This window comes from Hypanus sabinus, chromosome 6 (genome assembly GCF_030144855.1).
Source record: "Hypanus sabinus isolate sHypSab1 chromosome 6, sHypSab1.hap1, whole genome shotgun sequence".
NCBI classification, from domain to species: Eukaryota; Metazoa; Chordata; class Chondrichthyes; order Myliobatiformes; family Dasyatidae; genus Hypanus; species Hypanus sabinus.
In genome coordinates this window covers 64,900,909-64,925,504 of record NC_082711.1, presented here as the reverse complement: position 1 = coordinate 64,925,504, position 24,596 = coordinate 64,900,909, and the positions used below count along the sequence as shown (strand labels likewise).

At 42.6% G+C, this 24,596-nt stretch overlaps 1 protein-coding gene across 2 annotated transcripts in view; it reads left to right on the top strand.

Moving 5' to 3' along the window:
* The window catches only part of ctnnal1 (catenin (cadherin-associated protein), alpha-like 1), a 285,354-nt gene that overhangs the window by 226,142 nt on the left and 34,616 nt on the right, over nt 1-24,596 (top strand). For both annotated transcript variants that reach the window (XM_059972319.1, XM_059972320.1), the window contains exons 7-9: nt 7,665-7,865; nt 20,304-20,390; nt 21,106-21,264. In XM_059972319.1, the coding sequence (XP_059828302.1) occupies nt 7,665-7,865; nt 20,304-20,390; nt 21,106-21,264 (447 nt within the window). The remainder of the gene's footprint in view (nt 1-7,664; nt 7,866-20,303; nt 20,391-21,105; nt 21,265-24,596) is intronic.

Below are 24,596 nucleotides of genomic sequence, written 5' to 3'. Positions count from 1 at the left end.
GTCAAATGTTGTCCCATTTTATCTGCTGAGGGAGTTTTCTGCCATCATCTTGGTAGTGGTGTACATTCTACCTCAGGCCAATGTCAGGCAGGCACTGGAGTAGCTGAGCAACGTAATCAGCAGCCATGAAACAACACACCTAAATGCTTTCCCTGTCATTGTGGGGAATTTTAACCAGGCCATCTTGAAGAAGTCTCTGAGCAGCTACCACTAACATATCACCTGTGGAACCAGAGGAGCCATCACACTTGACCACAGTTACACCACCATCAAGAATACTTACCATGCCATCCCATGCCCACACTTTGGAAAGTATGATCAACTGACTACTCCCTGCATATAGGCAGAGACTAAATATTGTAGCACCAGTGGTGAGGACCAAGAAGGTATAGTCACGGGAGGTGGAGGAGTGCTTACAGGACTGCTGTGAGTCCATAGGCTGGACAATATTCAGGGACTCATCTTCGAATCAGAATGAACACGCCACAGCTGTAACTAACTCCATCATGACCTGTGTGGAAGAGTGTGCATTTGAGAACATACCAGACATAGCCAATCCAAAAGTGTGAATGAACCAGGAGGTTCGTAGTTTGTTAGGGGCTCAATCTGTAGCATTCAATACTGATGATCCAGAACTATACTACAAATCCACTTATGCCCTGAGGAAGGCTATTTTAAGAGTAAAAGCAATGTTGATTGAAGTTAGAGATGGAATTGGGTGCATGTTAGCTCTGGCAGGATTTACAGGCCATTACTTCCTACAATGTGAAACCTAACATCATGAATGGCTGTGATGCTTCACTCCCAGATGAGCTGAATGCCTTTTATGCACGTTTTGAAAGGGAGAATAAAACCACACCCTGCGAATCCCTGCAGCATCAGGTGACCCTCTGATCATTGTCTTGGTGCTGACATGAGACCATCTTTCAGGATGGTGAACCCTCGCAAGGCATCAAGCCCTGATGGTTCACCTTGTAGGGCATTGAAACCCTGTGCCACCCAACTGGCAAGAGTGTTCAAGGATATCTTAAATCTCTCACTGCTGCAGTCAGAAGTTCCCACCTGCTTCAAAAGGGCAACAATCATATCAGTGCCCAAGAAGAGTTGGGTGAGTTGTCTGAATGACAATCTCCCAGTTGAACTCACATCTACTGTGAGGAAGTGGTTGGAGATTGGTCATAGCCAGAATCAATTCCTACCTAAGCAACAACCTGAAGCCACTGAAATTAACCTATCACCACAGTAGGTCTACAGCGGATGCAATCTCACTGGCTCTCTACTTGGCCTTGGGCGGCTGGACAATAGCAACACCTATGTCAGGCTGCTGTGTATTGGTTACAGCTCAGCTTGCTACACAATCATGCCCTCAGTTCTGCTTAGCAAGTTCCAAAACCTGGGCCTCTGTACCTCCCTCTGCAATGGGATCATTGATTTACACACTGGGAGATCCCAGTAAAGGCAGATTGTAAGTAACATCTCCCCCTCACTGACAATCAACACCAGTGCACCTCAAGGATGCTTGCCCAGCTCACTGTTCCACCCTCTCTAACTCATGACTGTATGGCTAGGCACAGCTCAAACACTATCTACTGAAGCCAGTTCTGGTGTTGCATTTGTGGAATTTGTTACCACAGGCAGCTGTGGAGGCCAGGTCATTGGGTGTACTTAAGGTGAAGATTGATAGGTTCTTGTTTGACCACAGCATCAAAGGTTATGGGAAGAAGGCTGGAGAATGTGGCTGAGGAGAGGAATAATGGATGAACCATGATTGGATAGCAGAGAAGACCCAATGGGCCAAGTGGCCTAATTTTGCTCCTACGTCTAACGGTCTATACAAATTTTGGACAGAAACAGACTAATACCAGGTGGAATAAGCTCGCCTTTCAAAACAATCAAGGTTGATCCTTTGTGGCTGTACATTATTCCTGCTCTCTCTTGATAACCCTTGATGCCTGTTGCTGCTCTTTAGTATATTTGGTAGCTTGACTGCAACAGCTTTCAGTAGTCAAAACTACCACAGATTTACCACCCTCAGAATGAAGACGTTTTTGCACATCGCTATACTGAATGTTGTCCCATATTTTGAGAATGGCCTTTGACTCTATACCACCACACTGCCCTTCTCCCTATCCCCATGGCCAGTAGAAACATATTCTCTGCATTCAGCCTGTTGAGCTCTGACATGTTTAAGTGGGGACCAGAGCCCAGCACAGAAACAGACTCCTTCGGCCCACCTCCCCCATGCGAACTGTGATGCTGATCTGTTGCTAATGCCATTTGTCTTGATTAGGCTTTTCTCCTGCTGCATCTTTCCTAAATAACCATCTGTGTAGATAGAGTCCATGGAGGGGAGGCTAATTTTTGTGATGGACCAGGATGAGTCCACAACTCTCTGTCGTTTCTTGCTGTCTTCAACAGAGGATTGCCAAGCCAAAGCAGTGGCACGTCCAGATAGGATGTTTTGTATATCACAGCCAGAAAAATCAGTGAGGAGTAACAGACGTGCCAAATTTCCTCAGCCTTCTGAGGAAGTCAAGGTGCTGCTATGGTATCTTGAGTTTGAGGTTCTCAGTCATCTCCACCTCCGTCTTGTTGATTCCAGTTTTTTTGATTTGCTGGCATTGAGGGAAAAGTTGTTGCTGTAACCCAATGCCACTAGGCCCTTTATCTCCTTCCTGCATTCTGTCTCAGAGTTTTTGGAGATCTGTCCCACTACAATGTTGTCATCTGCACACTAGTAGATGAAATTAGGACAGAGCTTGGTCACGTAGATGTAAGTGTAGAGGCAGTAAAATCTGGAGTGAAGTATTTGAGCCTTTTGTTCAGCAGTGAGCTGGCTCTGCAAGCTCTGACCTGGACCTGGTCGGTCTCTTTGTGAAACATCCACATATCGTTCAGCTCTCAGACTTGGAAACCCATACAGGGCTGACCTGGGGCTAATAGGCCAGGCTAACTTGAACACGTGGCAGAAATTGAATAGTGGGAGAAACATTAGTAAAGGTTGCTTAATTTTAAAAAATAATTCTAGGTTTAAGCTTAGGGGAGATGTTAGAGCTAAGTTTTTGTATACACAGTGGTAAGTGCCTTCAATGCACTGATCTGGGTGGTGGTGGAGGCAGATGCATTAAGGACATTTAGAGACTCTTGGATAGAAACATGGAGGGTGATGGATTGTGTAGGAGGGAAGGATACGATTGATCATGGTAGGTCAGTACAACATGGTGCACTGAGAAGCCAGTACAATGCTGCATTGCTCTATACTCTGTGAATGTGTGTGTTCTTCAACATTTAAAAATACTGTATATCAGCATTTTTAATTTTTGACATATCCTGGGTGATACGTGGATGTTTGAATGTCGAAGTATTATGAACTTTCAGCTTCAGCAGCAGGTTTGACAATCAGCTGCGGGACAAGAGGCTTACCATGTACAGACAGTATTCTAGCCACTTACACACAACTATACTCCACTAATATGCAAGAATTCAGGCTCCCAATGGAAGACTGCCATACAGTCAGAGAATACTACACCACAGAAACAGGCCATTTTGCCCATCTAGTCCATGCTGAACCATTAATCTGTGTCGTCCTATCAACCTGCACCTGGACCATAGCATACCCCTCCATACCCCCTCACCCATGTACCTATCCAAATTTCTCTGAAATGTTTAAATCGAATCCACATCCTCCACTTCCTCTAGCAGCTCATTCCACCTTCTGAGTGAAGAGGTTACCCCCTCATGTCCCCCTTAAACGTTTCAGCTTTCACTCTTAACCATGACCTCTAGTTAAAGTCTCACCCAATCTCAGTGGAAAAAGCCTGCTTATGTTTGCCCAATCTATATCACTCATAATTTTGTATACCTCTGTCAAATCTCCCCTGTATGTTCTAAATAATAAAATCCTAACCTATTTAGCCTTTCCCTATAACTAAGGAGCTCAAGTCCTGGCAACATTCTTGTAAATTTTCTCTGCACTCTTTCAATCTTATTTACATCTTTCATGAAGGTAGGTGACCAAAGCTGTACCCAATACTCTAAATTAGAGGGTATCCTGCACCATCTCGAAGAAACTGTATAATCCTGGACGAAGTGGGTAGGATGAGTGAGGGGGTCCTGCGTACTGAGTTCAGGGAATTAGGTGCAAAGCTGAAGAGCAGGACCTCCAGGGTAACAATCTCAGGATTGCTACCTGTGCCACGTGCGAGTGAGGCAAGGAACAGAAAGATTATACAGATTAATACGTGGCTGAGAGGATGGTGCAGGAGGGAGGGCTTCAGGTTTTTAGATAATTGGGCTTTGTTCCAGGGAAGGTGGGATCTGTTCTGATGGGACGGTTTACACCTGAACTGGAGCGGTACTAACATTCTTGCAGGAAAGTTTGCTAGTGCTTCTCGGGGGGGGTTTAAACTAAATTTGCAGGGTTAGGGATCCAGAATGCGAGAGAGGATAGCGAGATGAAGAATAAAGGACAGGTGAGGACTACATGGTTCCGGAATATTAAGTGTGTAGTAGAGAAAGGTGAGGCGGAACAAGTGATGAGGACACATGTACAGAGGGATGGTCTGATGGAACATGGAGTTAAATGTGCAGTAAGAGTAAGTAAATTTAGGAAGGACAACAAAATTCAAGGGGCGTATAGCCCGATGGGAGTTCAGGGATCTGGGTTAAGCACAATAGGCAGCGATTTAAACAGAGAGAGGAGAAATGGGCTAAAAATTCTATATCTGAATGCACGAAGTGTCAGAAATAAGGCGGATGAGCTTGAAGCTCAGGTGCGTATGGGTAACTATGATGTTGTTGGGATAACGGAGACATGGCTGCAGGGAGATCAGACCTGGGAAATGAATGTACAAGGGTATACGTGCTATCGTAGGGACAGAAATGTAAGCAGAGGGGGTGGGGTGGCCCTGTTGGTGAGGAATGAGATTCAGTTAGTTGCAAGGGGGGACATAGGATCAGGAGAAGTCGAGTCTGTGTGGATAGAACTGAGGAACAGCAAGGGCAAAAAGACCCTAATGGGTGTTGTCTACAGGCCATCAAACAGTAGCATGGATATTGGGTGCAAGTTGAATAGGGAGTTAACATTGGCATGTGGCAAAGGTAATGTCGCAGTAGTTATGGGGGATTTCAACATGCAGGTGAACTGGGAGAATCAGGTTGGTGCTGGACCCCAGGATAGGGAGTTTGTAGCGTGCCAATGGGATACATTCTTGGAACAGCTTGTACCAGAGCCGACCAGGGACAAGGCTATTCTGGGTTTAGTGTTGTGTAATGAACAGGATTTGATAAGCGATCTTGAAGTAAAGGAGCCATTAGGATGTAGTGATCATAATATGATAAGTTTTTATCTGCAATTTGAGAAGGATAAGGGCAGATCGGAGGTGTCAGTGTTGCAGTTGAACAAAGGAGACTATGGAGCCATGAGGGAGGAGCTGGCCAAAGTTAACCGGACGGATATCCTAGCAGAAAAGACAGTGGAACAGCAATGGCAGGTATTCTTGGGAATATTGCACAAGGTGCAAAATCAGTTCATCCCCCGGAGAAGGAAGGATTCAAAGGGGGGAAAGGGGCCACAGTGGTTGACAAAGGAAGTCAGAGATTGCATAGCATTAAAAAAAAAAGGAAGTATGACAGAGCTAAGGTGAGTGGGAGGACAGATAATTGGGAAATTTTTAAGGAACAACAGAACTTAACTAAAAAGGCAATACGGGGAGAAAAAATGAGATAAGAAGGCAAGCTAGCCAGGAATATAAAGGAATATAAAGCTTTTTTAGGTATGTGAAGAGAAAGAAGATAGTTAAGAACAATGTTGGGCCCTTGAAGAATGAATTGGGTGAAATTGTTTTGGGAAACAGAGAAATGGCAGAAGAATTTAGTAAGTGCTTTAGATCTATCTTCACTGGGGAAGACACAAGCAGTCTCCCAGATGTTTTGATGGGCCAAGTTCATAGGGTAACAGAGGAAATGAAACAGATTGACATTAGGAAGGAAACGGTGATGAGTAGACTGATGGGACTGAAGGCTGACAAATCCCCAGGTCCAGATGGTCTGCACCCTAGGGTACTAAAGGAGGTGGCCCTGGAAATTGCGGATGCATTGGTAATCATTTTCCAATGTTCCTTAGATTCAGGATCAGTTCCTGAGGATTGGAGAATGGCTAATGTTATCCCACTTTTTAAGAAAGGAGGGAGGGAGAAAACAGGGAACTATTGTCCTGTCAGCCTAACATCAGTAGTGGGGAAAATGCTAGAATCCATTATTAAAGATGAAATAGTGGCATATCTAGATAGCAGTGACAGGATTGGGCCGAGCCAGCATGGATTTACCAAGGGCAAATCATGCTTGACTAATCTATTGGAGTTTTTCGAGGATGTAACCAGGAAGTTAGACAAGGGAGATGTAGTGTACCTCGATTTTCAGAAGGCATTTGATAAGGTCCCACATAGGAGATTGGTGGGTAAAATCAGAGTTCATGGCATTGGGGGGAAGATATTGGCATGGATAGAAAACTGGTTGGCAGTTAGAAAGCAAAGGGTAGCAGTGAATGGGTGTTTCTCGGAATGGCAGGTGGTGACTAGTGGGGTGCCACAGGGCTCGGTATTGGGACCACAGCTGTTTACGATTTACATCAACGATTTAGATGAAGGCATTGAGAATAACATCAGCAAGTTTGCTGATGATACTAAGCTGGGTGGCAGTGTGACATGTGATGAGGATGTTAGGAGAATTCAGGGTGACTTGGATAGGCTGAGTGAGTGGGCAGATACTTGGCAGATGACGTTTAATGTGAATAAGTGTGAGGTTATCCACTTTGGGAGTAAGAACAGGAAGGCAGGTTATTATCTGAACGGTGTAGAGTTAGGTAAGGAAAAAATACAAAGAGATCTAGGAGTCCTTGTTCATCAGTCACTGAAGGTGAATGAGCAAGTGCAGCAGGCAGTGAAGAAGGCAAATGGAATGTTGGCCTTTATTACAAAGGGAATTAAGTACAAGAGCAAGGAAATCCTTTTGCATTTGTACAGGACCCTGGTGAGACCACACCTGGAGTATTGTGTACAGTTTTGGTCTCCAGGGTTAAGGAAGGACATCCTGGCTGTAGAGGAAGTGCAGCGTAGATTCACAAGGTTAATTCCTGGGATGTCTGGACTGTCTTATGCAGAGAGGTTAGAGAGACTGGGCTTGTAAGGAGATTGAGAGGGGATCTGATTGCAACATATAAGATTATTAAGGGATTGGACAAGATAGAGGCAGAAAATATGTTCCAGATGCTGGGAGAGTCCAGTACCAGAGGGCATGGTTTGAGAATAAGGGGTAGGTCATTTAAGACAGAGTTAAGGAAAAACAACTTCTCCCAGAGAGATATGGGGGTCTGGAATGCACTGCCTCGGAAGGCAGTGGAGGCCAATTCTCTGGATGCTTTCAAGAAGGAGCTAGATAGGTATCTTATGGATAGGGGAATCAGGGGATATGGGGACAAGGCACGAACAGGGTATTGATAGTAGATGATCAGCCATGATCTCAGAATGGCGGTGCAGGCTCGAAGGGCCAAATGGTCTACTTCTGCACCTATTGTCTATAAGTATCATGGTAAACCCGAGCTGGCAGATGATAGATATGTTCTAATTTGTTACTATTCATGTTACTAATTAGTGTTTCTTGTTAAGATGAAGGTTGAAAGTTTACGAGACAATTTACATGGAATTGCTAAGGAAAACCTCACAGCGATGCTTGAACTAATCCTGGAACATACAGAGGACTTCACAGATTCTGCATATACAAGCCACGAACATCGAGAACATATACTGGAACTATGCAGGCAGGCCCGAGTGGAGCTGGAGCAGCTGGTTGCAGTGTGGAAACAAGCAGTAAGGTTCTGTTTATATAGAAAACTTTGATGCTTTTGACCGCTAATTTAGTTGTAAGTTTTCTTTATTCCTTGGTAAGTTAATAATTTATACACAGTATATTGTTTTCTGCACAACTGGAACACTAGTTGCCACCCCCAATGTAGAAATGACTACAAAAATGTAAAAAATAATTTCATGTCAATTCACTAAGATGAAATTGAAAGGAAACCATGGCTTGAACTTTGGGCTCCAAGACATCTTCCACTGTTTGATAGAGACCTTAAAATTGTAACAGCTTGATTTAGAAAGGATCTTTCTTTGGTTGAGAAGTTTGTGCTTATGACTTATCAATTTGAACTTATCACAGGGATTAGCTAAGTCTTTTTGTTAGTCTTTAGAGACGTCTGATTTGATCTTGAAATATTTTGCTACAAGTTTGAAGACTAGGGAAAGATTCATGATAAGCCCAACTAAGAAGTTCAGAAATCCCACAGTTAGAATGCTACTATGCCGAAGGCTACAAAATAGCTCTCCTTGAGAATTTTTCTGGTAAATTTATATAATATTTCTATTCAGGAAAATATGCCCAAAAATGGGGATTGCCAATAATTAGTACAAGATAACTTACTTAATTCAGTTTGTTCGAGAGAAATAATTGCAAAATAATGTAATGATTCTCAAAACTGAAAACAAATCTCCTTCAGTGAACATTTCTGCCTCAAATCTCAGTTTTCTGAGTTGAAAATGCTGTATTTTAAAAAAAAAAGTACATTTAAAAACTTTATTACCTTAAGCTTTGTGGGCTGAATAGTCCCTTCTGCACTGGCTGTTAATATCAGATGCTGAAGTCATGGTCCAATTTTAAGCAAAAACATTAATTGGTTACTGCTAGGTACAGATCATTAGATGCAGGAAATGGCATCCTTCTAACAAATGTTTACATAAGTAAAATGGACCACTGAGCTTAACCTTCATATAAATGTTTGGATGTGATCTTATTATTTTTGGTATTGGAAGTTACCTCCATGGAATGGAACACTTTTCCTGCACACACCTTGTCAGAACACTAATCATTTCTGTACAACTTGGTTATAAGCTGACATCAACAAACATCAACTCCACCAAAGTAGCAAACCCACTTATGTCAATATTTTTTTCTTTGTGCATTATCTAACGTCAAACTTTCATTGCTCCAAGTAGGAAATTTTGGAAGTGCTTTGCCATGTTTATATTTGAGATCAATGTTAACAAAAGGTGTTGGGAAATTCTAGTTAGTTTGGTCACAGTTAGTCATTTTATCATCCTGTTCCTATGTAGTCTAGATGCAGCTTAATCATCTACAGAAAATTGGCATGGTAACTGATTTATATAACAAAATACAAACTCTTCAATTTAGCATAATTAAGTTTGGGATTAAAGCATCATAGGCTCAGCTGTGCTCAATTTAATGTGCCTTATCGACAAAGTTCAGCTTTGAAGATTATAGGACCATGTTTGGCAAAGTAGGCCTTTTTCTGTTGATGGACTGAATTAATGGATAACAGTCTTGATTTTCCTGTGTATGTAGTCAATTCAAGCTCTGTTAAAAAGACTAGTTTTTTTTATTTTGATAGTAGTTCAGCTGCCAAAGGAAAACAGTTCCATCTGCTCTTATCTCTTTAATGATGTTTGAATTATAAAATGCAGAAAATTAGAACACAGAATCAAGGAAAAATTTCCTCTTTTAACTTGTTATTGGAGCATTTATCTCAGATAATCTATGTCATTAAGCCTTAAGTAAGGTTAGCTTACCAAACTAACAGAATCTATGAAAAGGATTTACAGTTATTTACTTTTAGTTCCAAAACCCTACTGTTTAAAAGGCAGATATTTGTTTTAGTTATTTGTGGAAGATCGATGTTGCTAGCAAGGCCAACATTTATGGGCCTTGAAGATGGTGTGAGGTTCCATTGTGACCTCCTTCCATGCGGCAGGATACAGGTCCTGATCCTTTGGGCCTGATACAGGGTTTTCAACTGGAAGCATCACTTCCTATCCTCCCCGCAATGCTGTTTGATCTGCTGAGTTCCTCCAACGGATTGCTTGACGCTTATCTAAGTTAGTTCCATTTACTTGTTTGGCCCACCTTCCTTTAAACATTTCCTATCCGTGTACCTGTATTTGTTAACTTTACTGCCTCAACCACATCTGCTTGTAGTTCATTCCATATATACTCTGGGTGGAAAAGAAAATTGCCTCTGATGTTTCTGTTAAAGCTTTCCCCCTCACAAGCCTAGTCCCTCTAATTCTTGGTTCTCCAGCCTTGAGAAAAATACAGTTTGCATTCACCCTTCCTATGTCCCTCATAAGATCACTCCCATATTCTCCTACCATCCAATAAATAAAGTCCGAGTCTGCTCAACCTCCTCCTTCAAGTCCTGGCAACATCTTTGTAAATCTTTTGTGCACTGATAAAGACCAATGTGCTAAAGGCCTTCCTCCCCACCCTGTCCACTTGTGTGCCACTTTCAAGGAAACCATACACTCTTACTCCTTGGTCGCAGTGCTCTGCAACCAGTCCTCAGGGCTCTACTGTCCACTGTGAAAGTCCTACCCTGATTGTCTTTCCCAAATGCAACCCTCTGTAAACATCTGCCATTCCTTGACCCAGCTAATCCAGATCCCACTCTTCACCCTTCACCACCTACAATGTCACCTATTTTCTGCAAGTGTACCAGCCTTGCCCTGTATCTTCCCATCCAAGTTGCTGTTATAGATGACAAATGTACCTAGCATCAAGCCCTGAGGCACACCGTTAATTATAGAACTCCAGTTTGAAAAACAACTTCTACCATCTTCTCTGCTTCCTACCGTCGTCAGTTGTGAATTTTGTTAGCTAGCTCTCCCTGGATCCCATGCTATTTAACTTTTCATGGCATTTTACTCTTATCAAAGGCCACACCGTCACTGCCTTCATTGTCCTTCCTGGTTACCGCTTCAAAAATTCTTTCAAGTTCTGGTACACCCTTTTCAAAAGCAGGATTGCTCCAGTGTGGCCAACTACTGTCCCGTGTACTTTGCAATGTAGTTATAGGTAAAGTGATGAAAAGTGTTGTTAATACAGTGATCAGCCTGGACTTCCTTACCAATAAGGTCAAGATGGCACTGAGATCCAATGTCCTAAACACAAGGAAGTCTGCAGCTGCTGGCAATTCAAAGAAACACGCACACAAAATGCCGGAGAAGCCCAGCAGGCCAGGCAGCACCTATGGAAAAGAGTAAACAGTTGATGCTTTGGGCCAAGGCCCTTCTTCAGGAGCACTTCTGTCCGGCAAGGTCATGGCTCAGATGTAGCTGTTTTCAGGTTTGTAAGGTTGGATTTGGGGCCAATGCAGGGAGTGAAAGGGTAGGTTAGGGCTAGGAGGAGTTCAGGTCACAGGCAGTAAATGAAGACTCAGGGCAGAAGGTGGAGTCCAGCTCAGAGTGATCCCTGTGGATGATGTCAGGTCAGCAAACGCTGAGGACAAAGACCAACAATCCCCAAGCCCATGAACAAGGGCTGGTGACCCCCCACCCCCCCCAGGTAGGAGAGATCCCCAGGAGCTTGGAGCTCAGTGCAAGCAGGAAGCCTAAGGGCCAGGGATGATAACCCCAGCTCCCCCTGGCTGGCAAGTCCTGGCGTCGGAGTTCTCTTCTTTCAGAGTTCGAGGCCTGGAGTTCAAAGACCTATAATTGGCAAGGCCTGGGATCGATACCACATGTGATGGTTGAAGCCCTGTGTCAGTGAATCCGGAAACTGGAGACCTAATTTCTTCACGTCTGCAAGTCCAGGTCAGGGACTGAAGGTTGAAGGGCCAGCAACAGCCTGCCCTGAGGTTGGAGGCCAGACGATGTGTGTGGGTGGAAAGGAGTTTATGTTTTGGTTGTTTTATTTTATTGCCGTTGCACTTTTGATTGCTTGTCTGGCTCTGCTGAACATTGTGGGCATGATATGTGTGACGTCAGCATTAGGTTGTGTTGGTGGTTAACGTGAATGATACATTTCACCGTGATAAATAAATGACCGCTGACCAGGCTGAATTTGGCTTGGCTGCGGATGTGATCACATACCCGGCAGAAATCCAGAGGTAACTGTCCTTGACATCAAGGCTGTGTTTGCCTGAGTGTGGCATCAAATGAAGAGCATTTGCATTGTAAGGATAGGAATGGAGGAGGAACAACTCTCGTAATTAACAATGATTGTAATCAGTAGGGAAGATCATCTAAATTCGGAAAATAAGGCTCTGTGTGTTGACTCATTAGCATTATTCAGGAAGGCACAGGTTGACCGCTCTCCATTGGCTCTACCCTGTAGTGAATGAAGAGCGAAAATTCCTTGGTGTGCACACAATTGACAATCTAACCTGGACCAAAGCGCCACCTCATTAGTCAAGAAGGCACAGCAATATCTACACTTTGAGGAGTTTGAGGCCTACAAGGCTCCCTACCCTATTTTAACAACTTTATACAGGAGCACCATTGAGAGTGTCCTGTGCAGCCGCATCATTGCGTGATGAAAAGGCTGCAAGGCGTCAGACCGCAAGGCCCTATAGAGGATAGTAAAATCCACTGAGAGAATCTCCCTGCCCCCCAGGAGTGTTTTAGACAAAGGGCCCAAAGAACTGTTGAGGATACCTACCATCCATCCCAGAACCTCTTTGACCCACTGCCATCAGGATACCCTGCTAATGAGACTAACAATTACCCTGCCACCACTGAGATCTCATCACAAGGACAGCAAGCTGTTACTGGTTATTATTGACCTGTGCTGTGTACTAAATGCATTTTGAATCATATTGTATTAACTTATTTATGGTAATATTTTGTTTTTTTTGTGCTGTTTAAGAGATACATTTTGTGGATGTACCATAGTCTGGAGGAATGTTGCTTCATTTGGTTGTACGTATGACAGTAAACATGAACTTGATATAGAAGTGCTTTGGATAGCATGAAAAAAATAATAAAGACAAGAACTTACATGTGGGAGTGATATACATTCCACATAACTGGTTACGCGGTAGGACTTAGCATAAAGAAAGAAATAAGAGTAGATTGTCAGCATAGTATGGCAAGAAACATGAGGGATCTTGGTCTACATACAGACCGGAATAGCTTCATGGGCAAAGGCAACCTGGGTAAGGAGCCCATGAGCTGTTTTAAGATTAGTTTCTTAGGACAGACATTCTAGTACCCACAGGAGAGCAGACTTGATATGGAAAATTAATGACTTCATCATGAAAACATCCCCAGGCATCAGCAATCATAATATGCTGGAATTTACCATTCAATCTGAGGGGGAAAAGAATGGGTCCAAGGATGGTAGTTCAAAATTAAATAAAAAGCAGTAGCGAGCTCATGAAATTAATGTGAGCCAAAGTGACCCAGCAAGTTAGGTTAAGGTATCAGTCAATTAAAGAAACAGTGGCAAGTATTTAAGAGGATCTTTCAGAAAGCACAGAATACATGCCTCCTAAATCAAAGGGTAGGATCCACCATGTGTGGTTAACTAAGTAAGTTAAAGATTGTATCGTGTCAAAACAATTTAAAAAAACATTTAATTATGTAGACAGGTGGTTAATAAAGTGAGCATTGGTCCAATTGAAATCCTGAGGAATGAATGAAAGCTAAGGAAACGGCTGATGAATTAAACAGGTATTTAGCATTGTTGTCACCATAGAGGATATAAATTGGGAGCTGTAAAGAAGGGAGAGACAAACATAGGAAACATAGTCACCAAGGAAATGGTAAATGTAAGGCTTATTGTGAAATCCAGCAGTAGACTACCAGCAGTAAGAGATTTGCCCATTGAATCTGTGCCAAATTGGCAATTATTCATTTCAAGGGAGAAAATGACTCTGAGGAAAGAGGAAAGGGTTCAGGTAATCTACATTTTTAATTTGAGTTAAATTTATTTAGTCAATGTTGCATTGTCTTGTGATTTTAAGTGTTTCAATTATTAATTTTTAAGTAACTTTAGAACGTTTAGTATGTTTAATTTTTAATAGTTTTTGAAGTCCATCAATGGCACAATAACTCTATTTCTTTGAGAGCAGTTTCAGCATTTTACTGGCTGTCAAGTCATTTCTGTGACATCAAAAGACCCTGCACAATGCAAGACTTCACCACTCAATCACTAATAGAGAAAGTCTGCAGATGCTGGAAGTCCGAGCAACACACTCAAAATGCTGGAGGAACTCAGCAGGCCAGGCAGCATCTATGGAAAAAAGTACAGTTGGCATTTCGGCCCAAAACACTTTGGCAGGACAAAACATCAGCTGTTTTCCATAGATGCAGCCTGGCCTGCTGAGTTCCTCCAGCATTTTGTGTGTGCCACTCAAATTAATGTTGTCTTCTCACTGGGCTAATCAGGTGAAGGTAATGAGTTGCTTTAGTGGATAGAGAACGATGCATTGTATGTGGACAGGCCAACTGGAGTAGAGGCCATACTGGATCTCCTACCAGGCAATGAACCTGGTCAGGTGACAGAACTCTCGCTGGGTGGCTGTTTGGAGACAGTGACCACAACTCTTTGAGCTTTACCTATATCTTCAGCAGATACTATTGAAAAGTATTTAATTAAGACCATAAGATATAGGAGCAGAGGTAGGCCATTCAGTCCATCAAGTCTGCTCCGCTATTCAATCGTGGGCTGATCCAATTCTTCCAGTCGTTCCCACTCCCCTGCCTTCTTCACATACCTTTTGATGCCCTGGCACCTATTTATCTCTGCCTTAAATGCACCCAATGACTTGACCTCTACAACTGCTCATGGCAACAAATTCCACAGATTCACCATCCTCTGACTAAAGTAATTTCTCTGGATCTCTGTTCTAAATAGATGACATTCAATCCTGAAGTCATGCCCTCTTGTCCTAGATTCCCCTACCATGGGAAGTAACTTTGCCAGATATGACCTTTTCAGGCCTTTTAAGTCCAAGAGCTGCCAGATGTTCCTCATATGGTAACCCTTTCATTCCTGGAATCACTCTCATGAATCTTTGAGGGTTCTCCTGAATCTTCTCCAATGTCAGTACATCGTTTCTCATTCCCCTGCCAAATTAGTTTAAACCCTCCCTAACAGCTTTATTAAACCTGCTTGCTAGGATATTGGACCCCTTTGGGTTCAGGTGTAGTCCGTTCTTTTTGTACAGATTATAGCTCACCCAGAAGAGGCCCCAATGATCCAGGAACCTGAAGCCCTGCCCCTTACACCAGTTTCACAGGCAGTAATCCGAAGATTTCTACCCTGGAGGTCCTGCTTTTCAGCTTCCTACACAACTCCCTGAATTCTCTCTTCTCTCTTTTTCTACCTATGTCATCAGTACCAACGTGTTCCAAGACTTCTGACTGTTCACCCTCTCCTTTCAGATCCTCTGCACCCAATCCGAGACATGCCGTACTCTGGCACCTGGAGGCAACACACCAAGCGGGCATCTCTATCTGGCTGACAGAACCTCCTGTCTGTTCCTCTCACTATGGAATCCCTGATGACTACCGCATTCCTCGTCTTCTTCTCTCCCTTCTGCACCATGGAACCAGGCTCAGTGCCAGAGACCCAATCACCGTGGTCATCCTGTCAGGTCATTCCCCTCAACAGCATCCAAAACGAGATAACGATTACCGAGGGGGATTGTCACAGGGGGCTCTCTACTATCTGAGCTGTTCCCTTCCCTTCCCTGACAGTCACCCACTCATCTACCTCCTGCAGCCTCGGGGCGACTAACTCCCTGTCTCCTGCTCACTTTCCCTAATAAGCTGTAGGTCATCAAGTGACTGCTCCAGATCCCTAACACGCTCTCTCAGGAGCAGCATCTCAGTGCACCTGGTGCAGATGTGGCCATCTGGGAGACCGGAAGATTCCCAGGATTCCCACATCTGACAGAGCAAAGTACTAACCCTATAGCCGTGCTCTTTATTCCTCTAAAAAAAAATGGGGAAGAAAAAAAGACGAAGTCCACTCACCTAATTACCTCGCTGAAACCTGAATGAGCCGAAGCCCTACCACTCTGCCTCAGATCACTCCGTCAATGGCCGCTCCTTTGATAGCCATTCCGCTAGGCAGTGTCTCCCTTTCATGCCTGAACCTTCCCTGCTATCTAACTCATGATTAGTGCTCCTATTGACACCGCTGGTAGGCCACATACAATGGACAAACACTCTCGAAGCTTCCTTTTTAAATAACTGCTGCCGACCTGCGAGACATCCCCCTTGGTAAAGCTCGGTTGACACTGCTGATAGGCCACGAAATTGGGAGAGGGCAAATGATGATGCTATTAGACAGGGGCTTGGAAGCATGAATTGCATAATGGAAATGTGCAGGTTCTGTAGAGAGCATATGCATTGAGCTCTGGGTAGATTTGCCCCATTAAGGCAAGGACAGGATGGTGGAGTGAAGGAACCAAGGTTGACAATAGAGGAGGAATATCTAATCATGAGGAAGAAAGACACATAAAAGTTATCATTTAGGAAACAAGGATTGGACAAGGCTCGTGAAAGTTATAAGGTCAGGAAAGAGCTGAAGAAGGATATCTGACCACCTTAATCCTAGACAGAGCTAAAAGGAGCCATGAGAAGGTTCTGGTGTGCAGGTTTAAGTTGGTCAGGTATCCTTTCTGGACACACCTAACACATTCTGCTTCATTTAAACCTTTTGCGGTAAGGAGGTGCCAATCATATTAGGGAAGGTGAAGTTAACCCGTGGCGACAACGGTGCTATTTTTGTACCTTTCTGAGATCCGCTTTCTGATCTTTTCCTCAGAGTCTTCACTTGGGGGATCCATAAAATACTCGTTTCCTGCTTCTGACCTCCACCCACGCTGACTCAGTAGGCCATCCTTTCACAACACCCTCCTTTCTGCAGCTGTGACACTGATTGGCAATGCCACTCCCCCACAGATTTTTGCTCCCTCTCTGTCCCTTTTGAAACTTCCAGTAGCCATTCCTGCCCTAGTAACAAGCAAGTCTGTAATGGCCACAATGTCATAGTTCCAATGTACTGATCTATGCTCTACATTTATCACCCTTGTTCCAGATACTTCCAGAGGTAGACACATTTTATCGCCTCCAACAGAAAGCATTTATGCCCTGCTTATTCATCTCCACAGTCTCTCTAAATGTTGCATCTACTTTTGCACCAACTACTCCATACTGTAACCTATTCCTCAGGTTGACATCGCTGTATCAATCTAGTGTAAACCCAGCCCAACAACTCCAACAATCTGCCTGCAAGGATAACTGGTTTCCTCTAAATTTCAGGTGTATCCATCCCTTTTGTACAGTCATACCTTTCCCAAAAGAGATCCCAATGATTCACAGATTTGTAAGCCTACCCCTTCCACCAATACTTAAGTCACACATTCAACTGTCATATCATTCAATTTGAATTAAATGGAAATGACCTTATTTCTTCCATCCTTCACATACATGAGGAGGTTGTAAAATCAGTCAACTCCATCCTGGGCACTAGCCTCCGTAGTATCCAAATCATCTTCAAAGAGTGGTGCCTCAGAAAGTCGGCATTTATTATTAAGGACATCCAGGGCATGCCCTCTTATCATTGTTACCGTAAGGAAGGAGGTACAGAAGCTTGAAAACACATACTCAACTATCAAGGAACAGCCTCTTCCCCTCCGCTATCCGGTTTCTAAATGGATATTGAACCCGTGAACATTAACTCTTTTATTATTTCCATTTTTGCTATACAATTTTTAATTTAACTATTATATACTGTAATTCATTTATTTTTCCTCTCTGCATTTGTCATGTATTGCATTGTACTGTTGCTGCTAAGTTAACAAATTTCACGTCATATGCCGGTGATATGAAACCTGATTCTGATTCATCCTTCTCATTGTACTTTCGTTGGTACCAATGCATACCACAACTTCTGACTGCTCACACACCCCCTTAAGAATGCGATATGAGATGCCCCTGACTCTGGCACTTGGAAGGCCACATACTTTCCCAGAGTCTCTTTCATGTCCACAGAATCTCCTGCTGTTCCCCTAGCTCAGAAGTCGGCAACCTGCGGCTCCGGAGCCACATGCGGCTCTTTCATCTCTGTGATGCGGCTCCCAGTGGTTTGTTAGCTTTTGAAATGTAATTCGAAATTTGAAGATTATGGTGATCTTGTACAATCTAAAAACTTTGTGGAGACCCCATTTCCTGGCACATCCGAACCGGCTCACAATTAGCCACCATTCCGGCTAAGGGAGATGGCCTACGGGGGTTTGTGAGTACGTGTCTTTTGGAGCATCCACGCCCACGGGGACAGGTTGAGGGAGGCTTTAAAGCAAGGCTGTTTAGTTGGAATAAATTTACTTTTGACTGCAGTGTCTTTATTTTAGCGCTGCATATAGCACACCGCTACAACGTGTTTTTTATCGCTATTAATATACATCACCACTGCCAATGCCCGACACCCACCAGTGTGCGCTTTCTTTTAATTCTTCGATCCAAGGTAGGCTAACTATGGAATAACCTTCAACCCAACGTCTTTTTTTCGGAGTTCAAAATGTTTTTGTTGCATGCAGAAATGTAATTTCGTTTTCTTTGCAGGAGTTCATCAATTTCATAAATGCAACACATTATAGTTTGTTTATACATAGCATAAAGGCAAAAAAACCCGTTGTATGCAGTGTTATTTCATTTTAAATGTCAAATGGGTTTTGTGGTTCCCAGTGTTTTCTTTTCTGTGGGAAATGGGTCCATATTGGCTCTTTCAGTGGCAAACGTTGCAGACCCCTGCCCTAGCTGTTGAATCTCTTTTAAATACAGCTCTCCTCTTCTCCCTTCTGAGCCACAGAGCTGGACAGTGCCAAAAGCCTAGATGCTGTGGCTTTCCCATCGTAAATCTTACACTCAATCTGTAACTGCACCCCTCCCCCACACACAGCAGAATACAAAGTAGACTTTGGGCTACTTATTTGGCCACGGGTACACTGCGCTGTCTGTCCGTTTTCCTTTTCCCTCTCCTGTCATGAATTCTGAAATTCATTATCTACATGAATTGCCAATATGGCTCTGTGATCAATATTAAGAACTCTTGGGGCAACAGCTAGAGCAATTTCCATTTCATTCAAGGTATGAGAAGGTGTAAATTCGAATAGCTGTGACAGAGTTTTGGAAGCTGGCTGTGAGATATGTTTCTGAGAGGACAACTGAGCAAGCTTATTGTGTCTTCAAGGCTGTTACTGTGCTCATTGGCTTAATAGGGAGGATTCTTACAGGGTTGGTATTACTAGAAAGAACCTGGGGAATCCATTCAATTTAAATGGCTTCTCGACTTGATCTGATATATTCTAGTAAGTATAAGAATCAGTGGGTTTAAGTATCTTAATCACTTGCCACGCATGCCAAAATGCTATCCAGACATCATTGTAAATCTCTAGTAAAATTTGTTTTGATTTTAAGAAATTATGATCCCATCAGAGGAAACATGATGGAGAGAGAATGGGGTGCAATTTAATTAAGTGAAAAGCTAAATTTCAGTACATTTTTGTGTCCTGTGGAATCAAAACATTGGATAGATATGGTGATGAAACAGAAATATTTTATAATTCTCAGTCTAGCTTGAATGGTCAGGAATGTCTTCCCCAGGAAAACTGAAAGATCATCATGAAGATCTGTGTTAGGCACTAACAGTTTGCCAGAGTTGTTCTAAAGTCAAATTTACTCCACTTAGTAAACTGTAACAAATTAACAGCATCACTAGTGCTTGTTGATGTGTACTTCCTACTACAAGAGTATAGTATTTTTCCTGAGCCGCAGTGCTTCATATGTAGGGAAGGAAGTGCCAAATTCGTTCACGTGCCATTGATGTAAGTGGTGCATTTTGGCCTTGAAGGCTGGGGTTCTTCAGAAAACACAACTTTAACTTCCAGAGTCATACGGTGATTTTCTGAATACATCAATATCCCAGGATGCTTAACATTGTATTATACTTGTAAGTATTCTGAATGTATGTATAAATGAAGATTTGCAGAGGAATTCAAAAATTTTTACGATTTTATGTTCAATGAATAAATATATTAAAATACCTTATTCGTCATGTAAGCAAGAATAATGTAAGATAATGTTGCTAGGATGTAAGAAAACGGAATGCCAAATGATGAATCTTGTTTTATAGGTTGAGGCTTTGTAAAAGATTTTCCAGTAGATTGGAGCAGTCTTTATTTTGAGGTTCAAGCATGCAGAATGAAAGCTATGTAAAATACTTGTGGATTCAAAGTGCTGAGGAAAAGGAGTTATCAGTAAAGCAAACAGTCGTTTAGGAAAAATGCACGTAAAGTGGAAATTTAGAGTCTTTATTATAGTCGAACATAATACTTGATGAAGTATTAGTTGGTTTCAGATTGCTTTCAGGTTGTTCCTTAAGCTAGATACAGAGAGTGGTTTAGTTTTGACTGTCTTTCATCCTGCTCTATTCTCTTGAAACAGCAATGTCTGAAAGCCAAAGAAGCTACAGAAGAAATGGAGCTGGCCATTATTAAGACAAGACAGTGTATGAGTGAACTGAGGAGAGAGGTAAGTGATAAATAATTCTAAGAAAGCTAAAATCATCGGGAGCTGTAATCAGCTCCGCTCCTAAATCCAAGGTGTAATCTCAGACAATTTATCATAAGGGCAATGTTTGTTGACGTTGCTGAAGCTGATCAGAGGCCAAGCTGATAACCAGAGTTAAAGGATACTGTGCTGTTGGAGTTCTTTAATTCAGAAGTTAAAATTATGCTTATACAGGTATGAGTAAGGAAAATCACATTAATTCCCAATCATCTGGACTTAATGTATAATTCATTTTCTTAAATGAGCTGTATGCAGGAACTTAACATTGTTTGTGCTACTATCATTGTCAATCCTGTTCATAAATATAGGTGCTTGCATTTAATGGTAGAGTCTGATTGTGTGTGAATGTATTATCAAACATAGAAATCACAGTTGGAGCATTGTCTTGATAAGATTATCTGTTGTTTGTGGGAAGGATTAATTTAAATTCTAATGTAAGCCATCAAGATTATTCAAAATTAGTTGACAATCCAAAAAATATAATTTAAATATGAGTAACACACACAAAATGCTGGAGTAAATCACCAGGTCAGGCAGCATCTACAGAGAGGTATAAACAGTAGACATTTCAAGCTGAAGCTGTTCATCATCGTGTTTATAATTTAAATAGGTTTTATTTTTGTTCAACTGATGTAATGTGATATTTTTAAATAATTCTTCTTGCTTTCTTCCTTAGCTTCAAAATACAGCTTTGGAGTCAGCAGGAGAGCTTCTGAAATGTTACACAGAGCACGTTGTCCTCAAAGAACTGAAGGCCTCTGGGGTTGAAGGAAATTTGGAGGCGCTGGCTGAAAGTACCAGCAAACTGTCTGAGCAAAAGGAACAGCTCTCTGAGGTGGGGGTTGAAATATGTTTGGTTCTGAAACTGTTGAATGTGCATGTGGGATAAATATATGGAATGTGTTGTAGATCTTAGCCTCTGAATTGGGATTTGTGGCTTCTAGAAATTCCACATCGTCTCCAAGATGATCAGAGTTTACGGATTTATTTCTTCTAATAAACTGATGCTGCTCTTTAAAATCAGGACTGGAAGTTTGTTAATGTTAGCATTTGGTCTTAAGGAGTGAGTGAACAAACACCTGTAGTAACCATCAAGTGTAAATATCAGAGAGCCTTGTGAGTACAGCATGTTAGTAACAGAATCAGAATCAGTTTTACTGTCACTGACAAATATTGTGAAATTTGTTGTATAGTGCAATACATAAAATACAGTATACTATAAATTACAATAAGAAATATATATTGAAAAAATAAACATAGTGCAAAGGGAGAGTGAAAATAGTGAGGTAGTGTTCATACATTCATGAACTGTTCGGAATTCTAAAGGTGGAGGGGGGAAAAATGTTAAAAGTGGGTGTCAGCATTTGAATATGCTCTTGCTAGTGTCCATGGTGGAGCTGGCTGATGTTACAACCCTCTGCAGCCTTTTATGATCCTGTGCAGTTGTCACTTCATATCAGGTAGTGATGCAACCAGTTAGAATGCTTTCCACGGTAGAAGTGTGCTAGAGTCTTTGGTGACATGTCAACTTTTCCTCAGACTCCTAATTAAATATGGCCACTCCTGTGCCTTCTTTGCAGTTGTGTCAATATGTTTGGCCTAGGATAGATCTTCAGAGATGTTGATACCCAGCAGCTTGAAACAGCTCACCTATTCCCCTGCTGACCCATCAATAAGGACAGCTTTATTCCATCATATTGGCACTGGTGGTGAGACTGACATTGTCACACATACTGGAAAATTTGTCAGTGATGTCCTGCATGATGGATTCAGAGTGTAGTCGTCAGTGAATAGTAAGTCTCTCAACACGGTCTCCTTGACCTTAGTAACAGCTTGAAGTCTGCGCAAGTGGAACAGCTTACATCCATCCTATGTTTGATGTGGGTTCCAGGATCACCGTCCTGGTATGCATCAGTTAGCAACCCTTATGCTGAAGAGGGTGTGCACTAGCACGCATCCCTGCTTGACCCCATTTGTGATTGAGAAAGCAACAGAACAGTCACCATCATGGGCTGACCATGGTGATGAATGTGCCAGGGCAACCAAATTTTGCCATGATCTTCAACACCTTGGCTCAAGTTGTCGAAGGCCTTGGAAAGATCAATAAAGGTGGTGTAGAACTGTCGGTTCTGCTCCTGGCAATTTTCTTGGAGTTGTCTCACAGCAAAGGTCATGTTGATAGTTCCTCTTCCTGAAGCCACACTGACTTTCTGGGAGGTGACCTCGTTCAGATGTCAAGCAGGGCTTTGGCTAGGATTTTCCCAGCTACTGAGAGCAAAGTGATGCCTCTGTGGTTATCACCTGCTTGGTGGTTTCCCTTCCTCTTGTACGGCTGTAAAATGAATGATCTTTCATTTCTTGCAGAATCCGACCCTTCTCCCAGAAGGTCTGGAAGAGCTCTGTCAGTTTGCTGGTGATGAGTGAACCTCCTGTTTTGTAGACCTCTGCTAGTATAGCATTTGCTCAGGGAGCCTTGCCACTTGACAGCTGACCTATTGCTTTCTTGATTTCCTCTTCTTGGGGAAGAGAGTCCATCTCATGGTTGATGTCTACTTGATCGAGACGATCGATTGCTTCCTCATTTATAGTGGATGGTCTGATCTAAACGATTCAAAATGCTCTGCCCAACTGTCCAGCATCGTGGCCTTCTGAGTGATGACTGTGGTGCTATCTGCACAGACAAAATGTGAAGGAAGTCAATTGGTCCCTTAACAGATCCAATGGAAAAATCAGGAAACATAATGAGGAGGAACCCCTCTCTACCTCCTGTCTTCTCTATATTCCCACGGTTTCTGGAAGGATCACCAGGATCCTGAAGAAGTAGTGGATTAATACCATTCACAGACCTGTAAGGAAGCTCAAATCACAGTTTATACCAGTCAAAGATGACCTGGGACTCAGATCGGCGAGTTTTTACAGCATTTCCTGTGAGTGGAGAACAGCGTAAATCGGCCAGACAGGGCACGTGGTGGAAACCCACATCAAGGAGCGTGGGAGGTGTAACCGTTTGGTTTACTCAGAGAAGTCAACGGTGGCAGAACATTACCTTTGTAATGGTCAAATGATGGACTTCAACTACAGTGCCATGCCAATGGCTTTTGGGATGAGGAGTAACCAATCGGGAGGGACGGACTACAGGGTTATAAATACCACTGGACTAGATATGCCCTGGCATCATCCCTGATGAAGATGGTGGAGTTGGAAGCCTGAGAAGAGTTTATTAATCAAATACAGCAGGAAAGCACTGGACCCTTTTTCATAGTTAAGAAAGTTTGCTTCTCTGTGAATGAATGGGTGCATGGTGTGCACTTAGTTAAAGGTGGCACAGCAGGAATTGGTGATGGTACTCCAAACCCTTTCACATTGGCAACTATGACAGAAAGACAAAAAAAATCACCTGAACCAGGGAAATTGCGAACCCTATTTGTCCTGGTCCTGTCATCTTCTATGCAGGCACTTTATTTAGGGCATTCACTATGTAATGCTCACTGTGGGATGGATTACATTTATATCAAATATTGGCAGTCTTACCCTACCATACTTCCATGACAGAATATCTTTTTCACCTGTACCTATAATAGTGGATGTGGAAAACTTCAATTTTAGTTGCAGAGGGCCTTTTCTTTCAGTTCCCCTCCTGTCAATGTTGTCTCATTGGAATTCACCCTTTCATAGGTGCCTCAAAATTCAATTGCTTTAATAATTACTGATCTCTGTTTCCCACCACCAGCAGTTAATGTACTGCTCGCTCTTATGCAGTTTATTTCTCAAATGCTTATAAAGTACTGCAGCTGGATCCTGTCATTTTATTGGTTACTGTATAATCCATGTCCACAGAGTACACAAATCAGACTAAGAGGGAATCTGCAATGGACAGAAAAATGAGTCAGTCTTTGATTAAGAAACAGAGAGTGATGTCATAAGCACTGCAGGAGGGAAAGTATTAGAAGATTAGCTGTAGCTAGGCAACATTACAAGTATTGAACATCAAATGTCTTTTTGACATAATTCACCAAGTACAAAGTAGCAGGGCCCCAAGAGCAGAAGAGTTGCTGTTGAACATACACCTTTTTAAAATTGAAGTGTTCTCAGGGTGTGTACCTGATGCACCATCAATAACTCACACTGAGACGTAGGCGAGATATCGGCTTTTATTGACTGGAAGAA